Source organism: Centroberyx affinis, unplaced genomic scaffold (genome assembly GCF_046629955.1).
Source record: "Centroberyx affinis isolate AG114_WGS23_722 - 3 ecotype Tasmania unplaced genomic scaffold, CSIRO-AGI_Caff_v1 ptg003126l_1, whole genome shotgun sequence".
In the NCBI taxonomy this organism is placed as follows: domain Eukaryota; kingdom Metazoa; phylum Chordata; class Actinopteri; order Beryciformes; family Berycidae; genus Centroberyx; species Centroberyx affinis.
In genome coordinates this window covers 33,233-55,828 of record NW_027281188.1, presented here as the reverse complement: position 1 = coordinate 55,828, position 22,596 = coordinate 33,233, and the positions used below count along the sequence as shown (strand labels likewise).

The 22,596-nt window shown below is 41.3% G+C and overlaps 1 protein-coding gene across 1 annotated transcript in view; it reads left to right on the top strand.

The window, feature by feature from the left end:
• LOC139659498 (protein FAM184A-like) overlaps positions 1-21,223 on the top strand; it is a gene marked incomplete at its 5' end in the record, with an annotated part of 86,044 nt that extends 64,821 nt beyond the window's left edge. The window contains 5 exons of the mRNA XM_071537792.1: positions 1,305-1,451; positions 9,971-10,088; positions 10,888-10,992; positions 13,261-13,529; positions 21,142-21,223. Of these exons, the coding sequence (XP_071393893.1) occupies positions 1,305-1,451; positions 9,971-10,088; positions 10,888-10,992; positions 13,261-13,529; positions 21,142-21,223 (721 nt within the window). The remainder of the gene's footprint in view (positions 1-1,304; positions 1,452-9,970; positions 10,089-10,887; positions 10,993-13,260; positions 13,530-21,141) is intronic.
• Positions 21,224-22,596: the final 1,373 nt, after the last annotated feature.

Below are 22,596 nucleotides of genomic sequence, written 5' to 3'. Positions count from 1 at the left end.
CTTTCTGTACATTTATATGGCCAATACAATGCACATTTTATACATGTATATAAGCTGTAAATTCACATATTTGTTTTCTTCATATTCCCATAGGCTTTCTCATTGGTATATATTGCCTATATAGTGCTACTTTTATAATGACTTACTAAATACTTTTGGTATATTTTCATATCCTACAGGTGTCTTGATATGTTCTGCTGTTTTTTTGTACTCACTCATAATGCTGTAACTCACATTTTCTTCATACTTTCATTCATACATTTCCACTTAAAGGATTTCTGCTTTGTCACAGACATACCTCCCATAGCATGTCACACCATCCATTATTTGTGTCTCTCAACACACACACACACACAAAACAGATTGTTCTGCCTTGTTTCTCTTTCCGCTCACTGACATCTCATCCATGAAACGGTCCATTATCCTTGTCTTTCCTGAGGAAGACGGTAAACAAGTTGTCTGACAGGGCCTGAAGAAGTCTTCAAATTTCTTGAATCTGATTATTTAAATTCAAGGCCTCAAAAGTCATTACTTACATGCAGCCTTTAAGTCTTCAATGGAATTTTAGTTTATAATTTTTTGCACTGTTTTCCGAGTGAGAAATCAGCCCAGTCATGCAGATCCATACCCTGATAGTTGTTTCTTTTTCTATTGGTGTTATATGTAGTTCAAACATAAAAAAAAATGGTCTTGAAAAGTCTTGGATTTACCTTGATGAAACTTCCACCCTGGAAAAGAATGTGGAGAAAAAAAATGAAAGGAGAGAAGAGGGTGATTTGTGGCAGGAAGGAAAAGATGGAGAACAGAACTTCAATCTCATGTGCAGGTTACAAACTCAAGTCTCTACTGACTAAGGGAAATGGATATACTCATACACCTGTTCCCAGTAAGCTTCATTTCACATAGAGGAACATCTATTAGAGATATCTCAATGTAATGTAGGGTTAGACTATAGATATATGGGGCAGATATTGGCCTTTCATTAAAAATAACAAGCCAGTCAGTGTCACCGAACTTTGATATGATGAATATGGTGCAGTTTGTTCAGTATTAGTTTTGATGATTATTATTACAAGAGTTTGAGTGCCGCATGGTCTAAATGTTGTTGTTGTCAAGAATGGAACTATGTGGAAATGGCATGAAAATGGTCAAACTTCAAAGATATTGAATATTGACACAAAATATCAGCGATCGGCAGCTTCAATCCTGAAATATCAGCCTTCAAAAATCCATATTACTCAAACCCAGGAATGATGCCACTGTTTTTCTCAGAAACTTAACAGCTTTTCCTTCCCTCTCCTCAGGGCCCACGAACAGGAGCTGACTAAGAAGCACGAGCGGGACATGACTGAGCTGAGCATCGTCCACAACAGAGAGACCCAGAATATGCTGTCAGACTTCAACAAGGCCCAGGAGCTGCTCAAAGACAAGATCTCTGCCCTTCAGATACTGTATGTACAAAAAACAGAGCGTTTGCATGTGGTGGGAGGTGTGGGCGGGGTGCGAGAACCTTACTGCTGCAAGAACTTTAACCGAAACGGCGCATTTTGTGATGAATTTGGGATTCCTAAATCGCGAACTATCCCTTTTAATCCCATGAATCATCTCTTGGGTACAGGTCAGCATGTTCTGGCCCAGATAATGTGCTTGTGTGTTCTCAGGTGCCAAGTGGAACCACAATGCTTAAACAACAGATGAGTTCTCTCTAGGGACAAAAGCATGAGATGCGTACACACCTGCCTGAACATTCCCAGTCTCTCTCTTCCCCCTCCACATCTTCTCCTCCACCTCTTCATCTCTTCAACTTTCGGCCCCCTGCCTTGCTCTAAGCCAGTAGGTGATGATCCAATCCAAGGATGCCAAGTCCATACTTGTGTCCTTGTGGCGAACGTTCTTCCCAAGTTGTCTTAGAAAGAACACACTTCTCAAGAACTTGTGAACAGAGAACATCTTTACAATTTGAGATGGACTGTGTGCTTGAGGTCATGCAATCAATTAAGACACACAGGTGTTCATTCTCCCAGCTCTTTGAACTGGCTCTTTGCTGTAGACCATTGCGCTGTTTGGATATGATCATCGCAATGAATCTTGGGTCTTTCCCTTCATTCTCATCAGCCAAGTCGCCATCCAGTCATTGCGTCTTCTGTTGGCAAGTAAACTTCTGGGATCTTTGTCTGTCCTCTGCGTTCTTTTGTGTTGGAATCGTACCTTGGCGGTTAGATATTACGTCAAATACATAATGGAGGACACAAGAACGCATATTAAGAAAGACCTAATGTCTAGATGTGCCTGTCTACCTGCAGTATGGCACACATGCCACATACTGCACCATGTCCACCCTGTTTCTTAAGTTTCTTAAGGTCTTTCAGCCCATCGCACACTGTGACAATTGAACAGTTTCTGTCAGCAACAAACATTCAACAAAATACACACCACTTGTGCTAGAAAGAAAACATTCCCCTTGTTCTATAGTCCGTACATGTTGGTTTTTCCAGCTGCTCCTCTCTAGGCGGTTGGCGTGATCTCAGCTGTCTGTGGCTCGGTCCAGAGGCTCACCTAACAGCACATACTGAACCAGCGGGCGCACTTGTTTAAAGGCACAAGCCTATAATCTGCCCAGTAAAACCAGCTCAACCAAAACACAAAGCCACAATCTGCCCAGTAAAACCAGCTCAACCAAAAAACAAACCCATAATCTCATCAGTAAGGAGTCCGCAATTCAATGGCCAAATGTATCAAAAAGAAACATTTTAAGCGCATGTACACTTCCTCATCTCTTGACTTCAAACACGTTTTTCCCAAGAGCTCCTAAAAACAGTAATGCAGATGTTAGAATGAAACTAAATTACATCTCTCCTCTCACTCCATTTATGTCTACAGATAGGTTTGTTTGAATTTATGCACTCGATTCCAGCACCGCCCTTGCCGGTGTCTACCCGAAACGAGACAGCACCGGGCGTCCTTAAACGAATGCGCCCAGAGACACATCTAAGGATGAAGGGTTAATTGGGTGCAGGTACACCTCATTGTCCTGATGCCTCCGCCTCATTCTATCTCGCGACCAACGCTTGATCCCATCCCCAATTGCCATACACACACACACACACACACACACACACACACACAGCTTTTCTGTCTTCACCTACTGTCTACCTTCTCGCTTCTCTAATCTCTTTTTCTCGGTACGTCTCCTCTTTTTTCTACTTCCCTCCTCCAACTGCAGAGCAGGAAACTCGTTGAATACCACTTCTTTCTGTGTACCTTTCCCTGTATATGTACAATATAACTGAAATTGAAACTCATACTAGAGTGGGCTACAGCAGAATCCCTACTGATAATACAACCAGTATCCCACAGGGAAGTCAGCTCCCTCCCGTGTTCCCAGTTAAATCACATACCAGCTGTATCACATCACATCACATCACTAGGGTTAGACAGATACATTGGTTTGCCAATTGATTGTGCCGATATTGGCCTTTTATGAAATATTGGATGTTGCCTTTATGCCTTTATGATGAATGTTCCTCTCTGACCACAGCTATTTATTTCAAGGTTTCAATTGAGAGTTTTAGTGTCCCCATGGTCTAAATGCTGTATCAGAAGCTTTTCCACCCTGACAAGAACAGAATTCTGGGGGAAACACTGCATATTTGTAATTTTTGGCATGAAAATTGTCAAATATAAAGATATTGAACATTGGCAGAAAATCTTGGTTATAGGCAGCGTCCATACAAAAATAGCGTAGCGCCCTTCAAAATCCCATATCGTTCAAACCCTACACATCACATCACATGACACATGATCAGATGCAGGAGCCACATGTACCGCCAAATGTATAGTATGGTGCAGTATATGTCATCAAAGTAGGAAAAGGTTAGTAAAAAGGATATAGAAAATCCACAGTTGAGGAACTTGCCGAGATCAAAGGAAATGTATAGCTCCACATGAAGTGGGGATCAAAGGCATGTAGCTTAGCAAGGCATCATACTGGATGAATCTAATTAGTGGAAGGAAACGTGCCTTTTATTGCCGTGGATCAAGAGCGGGATTTGTATGATTTATCACATGCTGCTATTTCAGTCAGAAAAAGGTGAAAGAGATGGAGTGAGTGTGAATTTGATTTAGCAGACAGTGAAGTGTAAGCGACGTGGGCCAACAGATACCTAAAGGAAAACAATGACAGAGGGATAAAGCGAGAGAGAAAGCTGCGGGGATGCAGCAGCTGTTGAGGTTGCCACGGCAGAGCAAGGAGGGAAAACGAGGGAGCGAGATGAGATGAGGCAAAGGGCTATACGGCGAGAGCGAGAGAAAGGGATGCAGAGAGGGAGAAGGATGCAGCAAGAAAGAAAAAGAAAGAATTAGAGGGAAGTTGAAAGATAGTTCAACCGATGTGCGGTGGATGCCAAGGTCTCTGTAGGCGTGAGGCAAATGGACAAAGCCGAAGCGTATAGAGAGACAGTTGTAGAGATACTGAGAGAAAGAAAGAGAAATATGGAAGACGGAGCGAGATAAAGAAGCAGAGAGCCATGTGGGTAGCTCTCTGCAGCAGATGTTGTGGTGTGAGTGTGAGCCGGGGGACGAGATGTGCAGCTAGCTAGCTCCCTTGTCAAAGCTGACCTCCTTTCAGTCTGGCTAGGCTGAGAGCGAAGCGCCACCTACTGCTCTACTGTAGATACACAAACCCAGACAGAGCATGGTCCTGAAGCAGATGCATCCTTTATAGGCCATTACATGTACAAGGAATTTGAAATGGTACATGCATACATTCATAATATTGCATAAGATCCATAGTTGAACAGGACCTAACATGCAGTTCAAGGACAACTAGGCAGATGCTGGTACAATGAGTAAAGCTTCATTACAGCAAAAAGATTGTTTTTCTGCAAACTTAGACATTTTCCCCAAATTTCCTAAGATTTGTTTTTGTTTAGAATGCAGTACCGTCAGCTCTACATATGGACAGACTGAGAGTGCTCTGATTGCACTTTTTATAGATTTAAAGCTTTTCACGACATTCCTGAATGCCATTAAATCTTTGCAAATCATTGCAACGGGTTTAGAGAGTCGATTTCAAAGTAGCTCAGATCAGCCATATGGTAAATGTCAGGCTTGACCTCAGCGTGACAAAAGTGAGAATTTCAATCAGTCTAGTTTTGCGACAAATACTCACCCAGACCATAAAATGAATGCACCCTTTGAAGTACTTCAGATGGGCCATTTTCTAAATGTCATGATGATACAAGCTGCAGAAGTAGCCTACTATCAAGAGCACACTTCAAACAGAGTCAAACAAGCCATTACCTAAGTACCATCAAATCTGGCCATCAAATCAACACCTTTCAGTGCTTTCTCAGTCTAGAAAGTTTCAGTAAGCTTTCTCTTGACCAAAGAGGTTAAACATTGGAAAAACTGTCTAGGTGTCGGTATATTTCAGTATGCTGATGCTGAGGACAAAAGTAAAGCCAGTAAAGTGACTCAAAATCTCTACGATATGATCCGGAACACCTAATTTGCCAGTGTCTACCCAGTCTAGTTTCCGCAATAGACTTTGTTAAGACCTGTTTTCTAGGACAGTTTTGCTCTGATGGTCAGCAGTCCTCATTTTGCTGCCGTCTCTTCACTTTGCTGACTAAAGGCAGCCATTTCTAGGGGCCTTCCCCTGAGATGTCCCACTTTCTTTCCTACTAATTAACCAAAACACAGATCTATCTTAACCACCGCCCCTGTTACCACCTAATTAATCACCGTGGCGACGACAGCCTCATTTCCCCCTCCGAATTCCCACTCCCTGGATGACCACTGAAAATGTTCCACCGTTTAACTTCATGAATATTTAAATGTTTTATCCTGTGTCTGTGTCTTATTGGCTGGTCCTTCGGGGTTTGCTGTGGGTCGTCACGCCAGGGGAGGTTCGCGGTTTGTAGTCGCATTTGTTTCAAGCGGAAAGGGAGTTCACAGGAGAATAGTGCTGGTCAGTGAACCACTAAGGTAAGAGGAATGTGATTTATAGAAAATATGAAGAGGATAATAGTCTTAAAACCAACCAGCATTTACAATAAAGTAGCACCGATATGTTCTACAACAACAAAGCCAATATACACGGCCACTAGGCAAACCTCAACCAACAAGTTAAAATCTGTATAAAGACTACAAAGGCAGGGTATCACAAAGCAGCACAGTACTATCTACGCAGACCAGATATACAGATAAGCTGTTGTAGGGGCTATGCGAGTGGTGCAGCAGCACAGTGTGGCTTTTTTTTTTTTTTTTTAAAAAGGGACATTAAGCTGATGCATTTTCCACCACTAATGCACAGCTTTCCAATGTTTTCTGTGGCACGGTCCATTTTGGATCTTGTAGCACGCCTTCTGCTTCATTTGAGAGGCTTTTGCATGAAGGATCATGATTTGAAACCACTACCATAATAATAGCTGAAAGAATAAAAACCCTCAATCCAAATGTGAAAAAAAAAGGACTGTCACAGAAAACTAATTGTGTTCTGAATGAACTGACAATAATACAAAGGCCATTTCTAAGGGTTTTTGTAGCTTTGTGTTTCTAGCACAAATTACTCCCTCATAATACATAACAGAGACTGCTGACTGTCACAGTTCACAAGTGCTGGCTCTCCCAATTCCTTTGGTGTATTGTACTTACATATTTTACCTTCATTTTACACACCATGTTCCAGCAAGTGCGACAGTATTGTTCTGTAGCAGCCTGTGGAGGGGCAAACGCTGAAGCCCTTTGAAGCTTTGTCTTGAGTGTGCTTGTTGCAATGGAGCTATGATGCAAGTGAAAAACCAGTCGGCTACACTCCACACAGCTCATGCTTGCACTTTTTAAGTAATCTTTTATGGGCAAAACAGCACACCATTTTCCAATAAATGTACTCCAACTTCAACTTCATTCAGCCTCCAAGTTGGCTTCGTTCGCTTCGTTCGTTTTTAGCATTGTCAGGAACACATGCACTGACTCTGCCATTCAATCCCCACTCCACAGCGGCAGCTCCAAGACTGGCGGCTATGTTTTCTTCTTCCGTCTTTCATCTGAGCTGCAAGTCTGAAGCACAGCAGTTTTCATTTGCCACCGTTCCACGTAGTGACTATTGTATTTCACTCAGATGCTAGGGCTGGCGAGTGTGTCAGTGGTTCTGGCAACCTTTTTGGCAGTCCTGAGCTCGGCCCTGTGCTTCTCAGCTTTGCCGTGGTACTACCTCTCTACTTACAGAGTAATGGCCCTGCGTGATGGCAGGAAAGTCATTACCGTCCACAAAACGTACAAGCTGCGTGACTTGTTGCGTTCTGCTGGAATCGCACTTGAATTTAGTTGTAACAAGGATGTGATGCTGGACTGCTGTTGTCCTCCATCGTCCTGAAGAATGTCTTCTCAGTGAACTCTTAGAATTATGGTAAGCCAGTTTAACAGCACATAATTACCTGCCAAGGAGGTAATGTTTTCGCCTGTGTCTGTGTGTCTGTCCGTCTGTCTGTTAGCAGGATATCTCAAAAAGTTGGGCACAGATTTGCACAAAACTTGGTATGAAGGTTATGGGCCAAGGAAGAACTGATTAACTTTTCATGTCGATTGGCCTAAAGGGGGCGTGGTGGTAGTGGGCGTGGCATATCATCAAAAGGTGCATAACTGCCTTGCAGGGTGTTGTCTGCCTTGGCTGAGGTCTGTGCTCTACTGAGCACATTTTCTAGTTTATATTCTGTTTTTTTTGCATCACTGCATTTTGACAATGCTGCCATTTGTACCCGACTGCAAAAATGTGATAGCTGCGTTGTGCCACCCACACCACTGATCAAATCATTAGCAATCAAGCAATCGAATTAGAAACAGAAACAGACAAACTTTTACAAGTGCATTAATTCTATCACGTAAAAATGAATAGCCTACAGTGCATGGAGGATTAAAGAATGTGTTTTCCTATGTGCTGCTGTAGCGGATTTCATTTCAATCTTGTATTACAAACTCAGCAAAGTGTACACAGGACAAAGTACCACAGGATTTAAAAAAATGGCTCCCAAGCCTCAGGTCAACCTAGAGGCAGTCAGCTAGTTCTCCTCTGGTGTCGCTTCAAGGCTGAGTGATTTTTTCAACCAACTGTCGCGCTTATGATTGCTTGCTTTTCACTCGGAAGGAATTTCTCAACTGGCTAATGTCATGCTGTTCGGCAATCTTTAGCATGTGTTGCATTAAGGAAAATGGAGCGGCGTGTTGAATGACTCGGATGTTTTTAAACAAGTCGGATGATAGTGATTTCTCTGAACCCTAGCCAGAATAGACAGATGCACTCCGTGTTCAGAATACCAACAACATCCATTATAACCTCTTGAAAGTTCTCATAATTCTCAAAAAAAGAAGAACCTGTGGAGTAACTAGCCCTGTTTTGATCATAATGCACTGCGGCTTAATGGTTTTTGTGATGAGAAGATGAGAGAGGGAAGGAAAGGGAATGAGAACGGTTAATGTTCTATTGATCTAAAGCTAATGAAAAAGGAAAGCTTTTGATTCACTCGTCTTTTTTACTCCTTGCAGTACACGCATTTGGTGCTCTCAACTCAAAAATGCTTCCATCATGAACTAGACAAACATAATAATGTCCAAAATGTATAGAGTTTTCCTGATGACTGAGTTAATGTTGGCTTTTGAGTAGTTATGAACGGACATGCTGACTTTAGCGGTTAACTGGTAAAAGTCATTTCATTCAAGAAAGTATGTGAGGGGCTGAGAGAAATAAAGGTTTCTCGGTGAAGCATTGCTTTCACAATGTTTCTCCTTTTTGTAGCCTAAAACAAGCATTGTATTACAGATGAAAGAATACTGGTTATAATAGAGATTGATGTTTTTAACGTGTGTTGACCAAATGAAGTAACTGCAGTTTTATCCAACTGCAATAGCAGCAATTATTTTCTATGTGGTACAAAGAGTAATGGTAAAGTCTCTATGCTTACCATTTAATGCCAATCAGCCTAGGTCATCCTACTGATTTCACACTCAAATATTTACTAATTAATAACTGATAAGGTGAATTGAGTTGGTGTCAATAAAAATACTTCTTCTCATGCCAAAAAGAAGTCAAAGTATTATTATTTTGCATGGTGATATACCGTATTTCCTCTAATATTGGCCCGGGCCTTTATTTACCGCAACTGCAGAGGGTACCAGGCCTTTATTGGAAGCAGGCTTATATTAGAGACAGGCCTTTATTTCTAATCCCTTTGTTTGATAAGTATATTTGCTCATATTGTTGGGGTTCGTTAGGTAGCCGTTTTTTTTTTACTGCAATGCATTACCAATAATTACAGTAATCGACGACGGCATGCTCCGGAGACTTCCGCTGGCCGAGCCGTCTTGTGGCATACTGCCATCTTGTGGCACTTGTAAGTTACTACAAACTACAGTTACATTATATAACAGGCACCAGGAGTTTACCGGTATCCACCGTTGTTTTTTCCTTCGTTTTTTTCCCCAGCCTGTATTTGGGGCCAGCCTTTATTTGTTTGTGTCGACCACGGCCCCGGCCATTATCGGAGACCCGGCTTTTAATTGACTACCGGCTACTATTAGAGGAAATACGGTATTACCTCTTCACTAGACATTTCTGTTGGAGCGCAGCTCTAATTATTAGCTTACTCCTCTCTAGTGTTAAAACTCTTACAGTAATTATGTCAGTTACAGACCACTGTAGTAAATCAAGCCAACAGGAGCAGTGAGAGGGTTGGGGGGTACAAGTTTTATCGATGTTGCTGTACGCTATTACGCTAAAACGGTCATAGATTACTTAATGCCCCTTTAAGTGTATTAACGTCTCAGAAATTTGACTGGATTGTTGGTGCGTACAATCTGCCTCCCCAGGTGGAACCCGAGTGAAATTTAGTTTGTGTGACCAGTGTATCTGCTGTACTGCTAGATGTCAGAACGCTAATGGTGGATTTTGTATTTCTTGTCTCTTGCCGTACAGGCTGGAAGGAACAGAGGAGAAGTTCAGGAACAGGGAGAGTCGTCCCGAGGACCTGCAGGTCATCGCTGAGCTCAAGGACATGGTCACAGAGAGAGAGGCTCTGGTCAAGAAACTGGTGGTGGGTAGTGCTGTGGGTACTGCTGTAATAAAGGTGATCATGATGGTGATAATGTGTTAAATCAGTTACTGTATGTGCATTCCCTCTCATCTCATTTCTAATGGTGTTCTGTTATAGAACAGTTCTGTTAAGTCCAGTTGTGTTTCAGTAGAAGGTGTTGTATTACGAACATTCTCAGCTGGCCTCTACATCACAAGACACAAAAATCCATTAAGTGTGTGATCTCCAATAGGCCTTTTTCACAAACATGGCTGACGTACTTCAGCAGGGTATAGATCAGTTCTCACCATTGCCAGCTATGTTAAAAAGACAACTTTCTATTGCCCATAACTCTGTCTGTGATCACTTATTTTGTGTTTCGACATAGTGTATAACACAATACAGGTGTTGTAACTGACATATCTTTCTGTTTCTGTTTTCAGACGACTGCAAGACTATAAAAAAAGTGATTTGTTTGAGGGTCACAAAATGCTAACAACATAGAAATTACCATTAGCCTTGGTTAGCCAGTTAGCATGTTGTGACCCTCGATCAGAGTTACTTGCGCAGTCGATTAACAACAGAAACAGAAAGATATATCAGTGACAACACCTGTATTGTGTTATACATTATGTTCAAACACAAAATAAGTGATCACAGACAGAGTTATGGGCGACAGAAAGTTGGCTTTTTAACATTGCTGCCAAAGGTGAGAACCGATCTATACCCTACAACGACAAAGAGGAAGTACGTCAGCCATGTTGGTGAAAAAGGTCTATCTTTTCACATGGCTGTCAGTTAACGTGATTTTCCTCTGCAGGACGATAAGAAGTTCTACCAGTTGGAACTGGTCAACAGGGAGACCAACTTCAACAAAGTGTTCAATGCCAGTCCCAATGTAGGAGTTATCAACCCCCTCATTAAGGTAGGCCCTGATCCCTGGACATTAACCCTGTTTTATAGCACACCACACACAGGGGCCGGGCGCTCTGATAAGCCTGCCAATGGACAAAGATGGCATTCTGAAAGCATTGCTTTACTTTACGACATAGCAAAGATGATGTCCACTTCATCTCATTTCATATCCATCAGTGCTGGTAATTAGTAACACCAATCGATCAGTGTCAGTTGAACAATCAACAATGCATTTTAGCTATTTTTAAAGGTGACGTGTATCATTTTAACATCAATAAATCATAGCCACATTCATTTTGAAACATTAGTATAATTACCGTAAACATGTGAGACCATCACTGAAAAGATTGGCAGCCTCTACGCTGCATTTTACATTGTGTGCCACCAGGTTGGATTTAGAGGGAAATCTGCTGGATTGCTTTACAGCACAAAGGGAGATTGTTTTACAGCACAAAACAGGAAGAGGGCACTGTTTTTCCAGCTGAAACAGAGCTAGTTTTCAGAGTTTCTGGCAAAGGCAGGCGGTGGAAGAAGTGAAAGGTCGATGGAAAAATCACTTTCAACATGTTTATTCTCTTCAGTAAAGACAAAGACACCAGGGAGGGGGAGGGAGGACGGGAAGCAAAGGGGTTTATGGGAAATGTGGTCTTAATTTGGAGAAACACCAGCATTAATAATACCACTGGTGTGAGATAGAGCAGTGATTCTCAACCTTTTTCATATCAAGGACCCCTAATTGAGTCCATATTAGAGCCACGGACCCCCATTTGATGAGATTTTGTCAAATCTGAGAATATTTTTATTAGAATTCCATGACTATCTTTATTGTAGGTAGATAACAGTGAAACTATGATCAAAACAGTCATTCTTCTACATTCTCTAATTGTGTTAACTTCTTGTAAATGAAATAATGGTGAAGTTTAACGATTCATCAATTTGCTGGGGACCCCCTGGAACTCCCTCAAGGACCCCTGGTGGTCCCCGGACCCCACGTTGAGAACCACTGAGATAGAGGCTACCAATCGTCTCCACCATGATCTCATTTGTTTACGGTAATTATACCACGATACCAAATTAATTCGACAACGATACATTGATGTTTAAAAATGCTACTTGTCGCACCTTTAAATTCAATACATTGCCAAAATGTTAACATCTGACTCTGAGTTTCTTTGTATTCCTTCAGTTAGCTGATGCTGAAACGAAAAGTCTCCAACTTGGCTGTACATGACTCACACAGTTGACTTTGACATGCCGCAAGGACCGAAAACATAAACCCAATGACCATATAAAATCAGCAAGACGATTAGCTTTAACCACCATTGGCTCCATTCCACTATTTTACTGAAATGAGTCACTGTGTCCCGTTCCATTATGAAAGCAGCTACAGCTCACTGATAAAAAAAAAAAAAAAAAAAAAAAAAAATGTTCATTCATCTTAAAATCACAAGGGATCCAACTGCTTTTTTTCTAAGTCAACCCCAATTAAAATTTCCAGAGCTTTCATCTCAAAAAACTTGTAATCTGACATGGCTTCAAATGCCCAGTTTAGTTGGATAACATATTATGTGGCATCAACACATTTTCCACAGTGTGTCTGAGTTGAATGATTCCCCCCCCCCCTCCCGCATGGTCAATATGTGACTGCTGACTCCATCTCTCAAGTTCTATAACTTCCAATATTTATGTTCTCTCACTGTTACATGTATTTTTTCCACATATGTGCGTGTGTGTGTGCTACGTGTGTTATATTTGGTGTCGTGTGTATTTTTATGTGTGTGTGTGTGTGTGTGTGTAATTCTTTCCCCCCCCCCACTCTTTGGTTTGTGTTCAGACCTTCCTCCAGCTTTTCCTTTGCTTTCCAAGCCATTTTTGTGAGCGTGAGATGTTTCCTGCTTTGACACATCTCTCCTCTCCGCTCATCTGAAACTTCCATTCTGCTCAGAGCGACTGCGGCGTCACACGGGGCAAGGACCGAGTGACGCCCGTCTCACCTTTCAGATCCATCCACTCTGCATAGAAACACCTAAATATGATCACGTTAGCAAGCTATTCTCTTTTTTTTTTCCTTTCTCTCTCCCTACTGGACTTGAATTGAACCTATGGAGCTCTCCCTATACTCCCATTTGCCCCGTTTTATCCTTATCCTTTTTTGTTTTCAACTTCCCTTTCGCTCATTTTTTTTGACCCAATGCCCTTCCCCCACTCCATCCCTCCCACCCCACCCCACCCCCCCCAACCCCATCCCCTCTACCCTTCCTTCTTCTTCTCCGTGTAGCAAAAGCGAAAGAATGAGAAAACAGCGGCCGGCCGATTCAGCAGCTCGCCCAGCCTCAGGGCGTTGGAGGCAGCGGGCGTGGGCGTGGGCACGGGCACGGGCACGGTGGGCACGGGAAGCGGGCAGCCCCCCCAGCAGCCGCCGCAGCCCCCGCCCCAGCCGGGCCGCCTCGAGCCCCTCCCCAACTCCCCCCTCCACCACCTCGAGCTCAACTCGAGCAAACCTCTGCCCCCGCCGACCCCTCCCACCGAGCCCAAGAAATTCATGAGGTGAGACCCGTTAATTGGAAAACCCTCGGGGGGTTAAAAGGAGGTTTTAAGCACTCTTAACTGATGTCAGACCTTAAATTTAGCTCTTTAGAGGCCTGTTTTCTAATTAGGCTCACAACGAGGCCTTTTCGAAAAAGCCAACGCTTGCTCCAGACACTCCCTGTCGTTTCCCGCCGTGCAAAAGACAACGTCCTCTCTCAATGTCTCCATGCTTTCCCGCACAAGCCTGGCCCTCTCATGAACCATAAACGAGCATGAAATCACGACGATCATGAATTCGCAGAGTGTCAAATCAAAAAGCCTCCGAAGGCTGTGACGGGTGTGGCTTGAAGATCACACAGGAGTAAAAAAAAAAATGTCCATAAATGAACGTTATACAACCAGACCACACACACAAGAGTCCCATGTGCGACTTGAGCTTCAAAGAATGGCCTTGGAATGCAGAAGGAGCATGTTTTTGATTTTTTATTTATTTTTTGTTTGGTTTTGTTTTTTTTCCCCTCACCACCCCCCCTGTGTTTGCGTCACTCTTGAACATGCCAACGGTCTGCATGCTAAGAGTCTCGGTGTGTGTCTCTTTTGGAGTTCCAAGTTCTCTTCCATTCTGTTGAGGAAGTTATACAACTTACTGGTGATATTTGTCTGGGTTTTGTTTTTTTTGGGGGTTTTTTTTCGTGCATTGTGCCATTCTGTGCTAAAGTTTACCCATGCCTTCATCTCCATCCTCATCCGAATTTCAGCATGTTGCACACGCCGCACTTTTCTTCTGACTTGAAATGGGATTGACTGTTTTTATACATACTAAAAAAAAATAATAATATCTTGTTATGTAAATGTATAACGAAGTAGATATTGTGTTTTGCTACCAAGTACTGTCCCCTCTGTGTGTGGTGCTGTCTTACTGTGGGAAACTTTTGAGAACAGCTTTACTCCTCCGTTCTGTCAATAAATGCTTCTCTCGTTCCTGGGTAATGGCTGTGATTGGTCACTGTGGTGTGAACAGCTATGATGATAATAATGTATGGAACATGCTGCTCACATGAATACATGTGTATGCGGTGCATGCTGTGAAATGTATTGTGAAATGATGTCTCAATTTGTCATGCTGGCTGATACTTGGCTTCTGGTGCGCCTGTATTTAGCGTGTGTGTGTGTGTGTGAGAGAGAGAGAGAGTGTGTGTGTGTGTGAGCATGTTGTGTTTTTTTCTCTCCATCCTGCTGCATGCTTTGCTGCTGATTATGTAAACAATTTTCGAGATGGAGTGGCTGCTTCGCAGACGCATGGGTGTTTGCCTACTATGGGCTGCCTTCATTGTTGTGGGTCTGACCCATTGCCATTACCAAACACACACACACACACACACACACACAAGCACCAATCTCATTCAAGGTGACCCCAGTTCGTTTGAAAAAACAGACACACACACATACCTCATTCCTATTAGTGGGCTAAAGAAGCACCAGCAGCACACACACACACACACAAGAGAGCTAAGCAATGACAGTATGAGGTCATATACTGTATTATAGATCTGCTTTGAAATGTTTTCAGATTCAGTTAAACCATCTCCCTCTCCTCTCCCTGTGCACACTTTGTCCTTGACAAACATCCCTAGTTGGACTCATCCCTAAACCCTAGACCTTAATCCTAACAGCTCCACTATTAGAGTTTGGATGTAACGTCAGATGCTAGAGAAAAGCAGAGCTAAATCCAACCACAGGCTGCTTTGTCAAGCGAATCAGCAATTTGTAGATCTGGCTCCTCTAAATCAGTGGTTCTTAGATGTTTTCATGTCTTGGACACCCAAATACACCGACATTAGGCCAACAAACACTATTTGATAAGATTTTGTTCCAGGGACCCATATGGGGGGATTTTGTTTTTACTGAGTAGTGAGGGACACAAAAGTGCCTATGTTTAAAATAGTCATTCTTACACTACGCTCTCTAACTGGGATCATTTTGAGTGAATTAAATGACGTGAATTTAAATTACTCCTCATTTTGCTCCTGAAGCACCCCACTTTGACGACCTAAATTAAGTCTCTTGAACAAAGCATATAATGTAATGTATCCCAGCATTACTGGCTCTTGTGTATTGTTCACCAGCTCTATTCGCAATGATGAATAAGCTGGGAAACACACACACATACACACACAAAGTAGTATAATGTATGGCAGGCCAGGTAATGCTGCTGTTGTGTACTGTCAGCTGGGCTACATACAGATGTCCTAGCATTGATTAAAAGGCTCATTTTAGTTTAGCTGGCACTCGGGCCATTGGGATTGATGAGAAAATGATTGAACGAGTGGAGGAGAGAAAAGAGATAGGCTAGGGTGGTTCACTGAAGAAGATTTGTGGCCTGGAGTGTTTGAAACACAGGACAGCTTAAGGCGGACTCAAAAACACCCCATCATGGTGTTGAATACAGGTAATGTTAGAATGGACTAAACTGAACTGACAGTTGAAAGTTACTGTGCATACAAGCGTAAATATTGAAGTGAACGTGATTTGTGTGATACTACAAGAAAACTAAAAGACATGTTTGCAATTATTTACTGGAAATACAGGTAAAACACACTAGTGTTATACACACTTTTCTCTCTGAGATTCCCATCCAAACCAATTATTTTAAATTTTTTTGGTGAACCATATCAAAATATCTGTCTTGTATTTTTGTTAAGATGAAACTTTGAAGGAATACATGGAGGTTTTGGTAGATTGTCGGGTCAACTTTGCTGTTAGGTGATGAGAACAAAGACACCAAAATTTTCCATGTGTCCCCTGAAGATTGTCGTCTCTGGTGCTCAATGCTAGCACTTGTTGAGTGATAGTAGGCTACATGCTAACACTTTAGCATACACTATGTTGAGTGATAGTAGATTCCATGCTAACACTTTAGCATACACTATGTTGAGTGATAGTAGGCTCCATGCTAACACTTTAGCATACACTATGTTGAGTGATAGTAGGCTCCATGCTAACACTTTAGCGTACACTATGTTGACTGATACTGACCATTAGCATTATAAAGTGAGAAAATGAGAACTTGTAGCAGCTCTAATGGCAAGTAATGCAAGTCTGGTGGTTTTGTGTAGGATATTTGTCATATTAACAGAACATTTGATAGAAAAAGTGTTTTCAACTAGCAGGGATTGCTTTCCTTGTTTCCATGGGAAATGAAGGTGGTGGACAATTTGAGATTGTGCCTACCGCTAAAAATTACTGCGCAGCGGATGACTACATCGTTGCTCACCTGAAATAGTTCCAAACATAAACCTACAAGTTAATATGATATTTGATTTTTTTTTTTAATTACAAAGTTACAGGTTATATCATAAAAATAACACCTTTTCATTACTAAAAGGTCAATCTTCTTACTTTGGATAATGCTATAGCAGCCTACTATCACTCAACATAGTGTATGCTAAAGTGTTAGCATGGAACCTATTACCACTCAGCATAGTTCATGCTACAGTGCTAACATGGAACCAACTATCACTCAACATAGTGTATGCTAAAGTGTTAGCATGGTAAATGCTATTACTCAACATAGTGTATGTTAGCATGGAGCACCAGAGCCAACGATCTACCAGGGACACATGGATGATTTTCAGGGATGATTTTGGTGTCTACATTCTCATCACTTAACAGCTAAATTGACCAACAGGATGATCTAACAAAAACTTTGTGCATTGCTTTAATGATCCTGAAGAGGTAATTGGGCCAGCCAGCCATAATGCTCAATGCTAGCCATGTTGACTTTTGAATATGTGGCTGCCTCTGCTGCCAACAGACTAGAAAATAAGAGACTAGGCTACAGTAGATCTCTAGATATAGAGAGTGAAGAGAGGGCGTATCGTCTCTTTGCTTTGACATCTGATGGAGAGATTGCGTCCTCCCCTCTGATTTTCTCATTTCTTCACCGTTCTCATCTTCTGCCTTTTCTCTGTAAGCCTGATTCATCATCTCATCCTCTGCCAATCTCTTGTGTCCTCCCTATCATTTCTTCCCTACTCCTCTGGTCCTCCATTCATCTAACCTGCCCATATGCTCCTCATAAACACAGACTGTAAATTCACATAGGTTTATTTTTCATATAATTCTCTTTTGTATATTTTGCATATATCTTATATTTTTTTTATATAATTTTTCACTAATTTCAGTCTGCATATATTTTGTGTTTTTCTTCTTTGTCAGTACATTTTCCTGCTTTATGCACCCTCATAATGCTGTAATCTATACATTTCTTCATACTTCTTCATACTTCTCAATCAGATTTCTACTCAGCATGTTCTAGTGTTGAAACTGTCAGTTTTATTATATTTAATAGCCCCTATTTGCTATATTCTTATTTATATTCCGTTTTACTATTTGGCTGCTGCAACGACCCAATATCCCCGCAGGGATCAATAAAGTTTCATCTTATCTTGCCCAGACACTCAGGCACCACAACTGACAGCCTGCTATTGTCCTTGACAAAAGGCAGTTTGTGGCAGTCAATATCCCTCCGCCTTCCCTCCGCATAGTACCACTGAGACACAACAACAACCTGATCTCACACAAATGTGTGAAATGAACACAACTCATTAACAAGAAATGACATGTTGGTAAAGTGTTCAAATTCCGTTTTCCCAGCCAGTGTGAAATGATGAGGAAAAGGAGGTGACCAGACTTAAATTCCCAGCTTGTACGAAAGAAATTTATACTGCTAGTCGAACTTTAATTTTTACGAAACGTTTCTCTTATTTAACCACGCCCAAAGCATTTCCCTAACATTGACCAAGTTGTCTTGAAAGAAGATTAAGGAAGGAGCGCTTCTTGGATCTGAGGTAGAAGACAGCAAAAAACAGGTGCCCAGTGGTTGGCAGGTAGAATACCAAAGAAAATGTACTAGGGATAGTCCTTGCCAGTCACATAGATGCATATGAGAAAGTAGAGGCATGAATTCCCCAAAGAAAAACCACGGCACTCCATCTGCAGGTACCAAAAAGTAAAAAACCTTTATTATAATGGCTACATTCTAAAAACAGCGACTAACGCATTTCGAGCAAGAACTGGTCTTCGTTAGAGTCAAAGCACTGTGGCTCTGATGGGGAGCATATCTATGTTCCCCGGGTCCTATGTTCCCAGGGTCCTATGTTCTCCAGATTTATATGGCACATAATGGGAACATGACAAAGGGTCCTATGTTCCCAGGGTCCTACATATGTGCTCTCCCAGGGTCCTATGTTCCCAGGGTCCTATGTTTAACCCTAACCCTAACCCAACCCTAATCCTAACCAAACCCTAACCCTAACCCTAACTAACCATATTAAGCGAATACAGAGCTGGGGAACATCTTTTTCAGGTTCCCATTATGTGCTATATAGAGCTGGGGAACATAGGACCCTGGTAACATAGGACCTTGGCAACATAGGACCCTGTGAACATAGGACCCTTTGTCATGTTCCCATTATGTGCCATATACATCTGGGGAACATAGGACCCTGGGAACATAAGAATGACTCCCTCTGATGAAGACCAGTTACTTTGTTGTACCTGCAGACGGACTGCCGTGGTTTTTCTTTGGGGAATCCATGCCTCTACTTTCTCATATGTATCTACGTGACCAGCAAGGACTATCCCTAGTACATTTTCATTAACCAAGTGTTTTAGTTTAATCCTAACCTAAACCAAAGATGTTTTACTTGCCTAAACGTAACCGCTCGCCAACGTTTAGCTGAAAATGCTGTGTCCAATTCGTGCCGTTGCCACAGAATCCAATTCATGGTGGAAGAATGTATTTTTCACAAAATTTGCGCCCACGGCACGCAAATCTAGGCCTAGACGCCCGTCATTCAACCCAGTCAGCCAATCAGCAGGCACGCATTATTTTGCTATTTTGTAGTGAATAAAAAGCTGCAAGTCTAGAATACAGTTCTGTGTGTGTTTTCTATAATATTTTATGCAAATAATGTGGTGTTGCAAATATTTCTAGGCTCAAGTGTGAATTGTAATCATGTATAACAGGTTGAACAAATACGAGGGAAGCCTTTGGGAATTGACTCCAAGCATGACTGGCCTCACAGAACAAAAAAATCTTTTACCCTAAAAATTTAAATATCACCCTGGAGTTATGAGACTGTTTGTTTCAGAAGTAGCCAATTAGGAAAGCAGAAGTAGCACCATTAGGTGTTTGTTTTGATAGATGCACAAACTCAACCTAATTAGTTAAAACTTGGGAACATTCTGTCCCCCAAGGACATGAGTCAGGCAATAGCTAATGCATCGTCTGGCAATACAAATTCCATGGATGTCCAGGGTTTTCCTGCAGAGATAAAAGTTGATGTACTTTCAATAGCTGATGAAGGGCAATCAGGTAAAGATACTGTATTCTCAAGAAGTGTTTACATGAAATACAGCCCCATCAAAACCACATATTCTTCTGTGGTCTGAATGACGTAAGTAGAATTTGCTCTCAATTACTCTCATCTAAGTTCTGCATGGGCAAGAACAATAATATTCCCTGTCTTGCATTCTAGACCTTTTTAAAGGACACATGCACCGTCTTCTTTACAACTGTTTCTTTGATCGACTGAGACAATTGCTAATGTATAAATATAGACGTTTCTCTGCAGTAGTCATTTTTAAATACCCCACTCAGGGTCACTGGCTCCAGACTAGAGGCTTTGCTGCCACCTTATGGATAAGCGGTTTATAACAAAGCAGCCAGTCAACATGTCTGTGCCAGAGGTTTGACCAAGTTAACTTTGCACAAGTCAGTCCCAAGTCTAAATGTAGAACACCAAGTCAAGTACAAGTCAAGTCCAAGTCATTAATGTCAAGTCTAAATGTAGAACAGCAAGTCAAGTCAGAACAAATCGAGTCCAGGAACAATTTAATATCTTAAAGAAATATCTATGACTTTTCAATGCAATATGGTTTTAATAGGATACAAACTTCATGAGTTTGATTTCTAGAATCAGTTTCAACTTCAATAAATTCAATCATTCCATACAAATTCAGAAAACAGAATTTAAATTCAGTCGTCTGCTGGAACAAATCTCATCACTTTCAATCCAAGTCATTTACACAAACACAAGATCTCAAGTCAAGACTTTAGAAACCTTCTCAAGTCATCAGAGTACAAGTCAGAGTCAAGTCCCAAGTCACCAGAACCCAAGTCAAAGTCAAGTCTCAAGCAATTAAAACTGTGACTCGAGTCCCCACCTCTGGTCTGTACTATGTAAGCAGAGAGCTTGGTATGTCGCCAACTGGTCTTAGCGGATGCTTGCCTTGCGTTAACTATGTACCAGATCTAAATCAAATCAAAAACTGGTGCAATACAGCAACAACTGTTCAGTTCTGTGTTTGACTTACATTGCTTCTAAAGGAAAGATGATACTTTTTACCAGGGAAATAGATGAAGCCCAATATGAGACTTTTCTTTGCTTGAACCCGCCAGCAAAACTTTATAGGTAAGGTCAAGAACAAGAGACAAGAGACGATAATCCAACATCCAGACCAATGTAAATATGTTGAATGAATCCCTAGCTTATGCCCTAACTGTTGTTGTTGTTGTTGTTGTTTTGTTGTTGTCGTGGTGGTTTTGTGCAACCGCGTCTTGAAGCCCTCCTGAGACAGAAGACTCCCCCATCGGCTCCCCGGACCCCCAGCGCCAGGAGTGGTTCGCCCAGTACTTTTCCTTTTGATCGACCACAAACCTGCTAACACAAAGGATTCAGCATGTCAACCAAACTACAAACAAACAAACAAACAAAAAAAATTAAAGAAAAAAAAAAAAAGAAAAATTTTTAAAAACTATTTGTTATTTATTGTCATTGGCGGGTTCGGGGCTCAATTCACTTTAAATTCAGTCGACTGCAACCGCAAATCCGAGTTTTACATGAGAGCGAATTCTCATTGATCTGTCACTGAAACGCACAGTGTAAGAATTTGATGTCATTAATTTTCACTTTCTTAAAAATGTAATGATTATCCACTTTCCGAGTTGACTGAAGTGAAATTGAATTGAACTTGACCCTGATCATCAAACATCATCACCCTAATCTAATTTGATTGGTTTATTATCTCTGATTGTTTCACTGTGGATGAGTTCCTCTCTTAGTACAGTGACAATGATCATCCGTACGTTTGATGTTTATTTTATTTCTTTATTTTGTTATTTATTTTGCAGTTTCTTGAAATTAGAAAAAAAATGAGTGGTGCATTATCATGCTGCTAATTACCATTGTTGGAATACAGTAAGAAATATATATATAAAGAAATATACAGTAGGTTATTGTGCTCTCTCTGTACTTGGGCCCATTTCATAAAACATCTTAGAATAGGAGGGCTGATCTAAGACCAGTTTGCCTCCTAAGCTATGGTGACATTTATACGGTCATATGACTTGACCCCTGATCCCAGATCAGCGACTCTTTTCTTAGATGCTTCATGAATACAGGCTCTGATGTTAGGATGGCACCATCATGACAAGTTTGTTACAGCTGCATAGAAATTTCAGCAGATTTTGGTAGAATATTAAAACCTGTTTCTATGGTCGTCTGTCTCAACACAGATATAATGATGTCTCACCAATTTTAAAAACAAAAATAGCATATTTTATATTTATATTATAATGTGTATGCTTAACTAATAAATAATTATTGTGACATTTATGTGATGTGTTGGCTTGTCGTTTATTTATATGAGTTGATGGTTTGAATTTCATTACATTTCAAATATCCAGTATTTGAAGATGCAACATTAGCCTGAGGTATACTGAAAAGGGCTACAACTACTTTCATGATTACTGATGATGAGCATTATCATCATTATCATATTCAATATCATGATCATTAATAATTTCATTTTACCTGGGTGCAGTGGTAGGGTTTCCCCCTTATTCCTACTTGAGCAGAAGTCCCAACATGTGGCCATCAAGCCAATTTGAAGGAGAATTTGATAGATTTCTTAAAGGTCTATGTCCGAGTGTTTAATGCTATAAAAGGACTATAAAACAGAGGTGGAAAGTAACTAAGTACATTTACTCAAGTAATGTATTTAAGTACAATATTCAGGT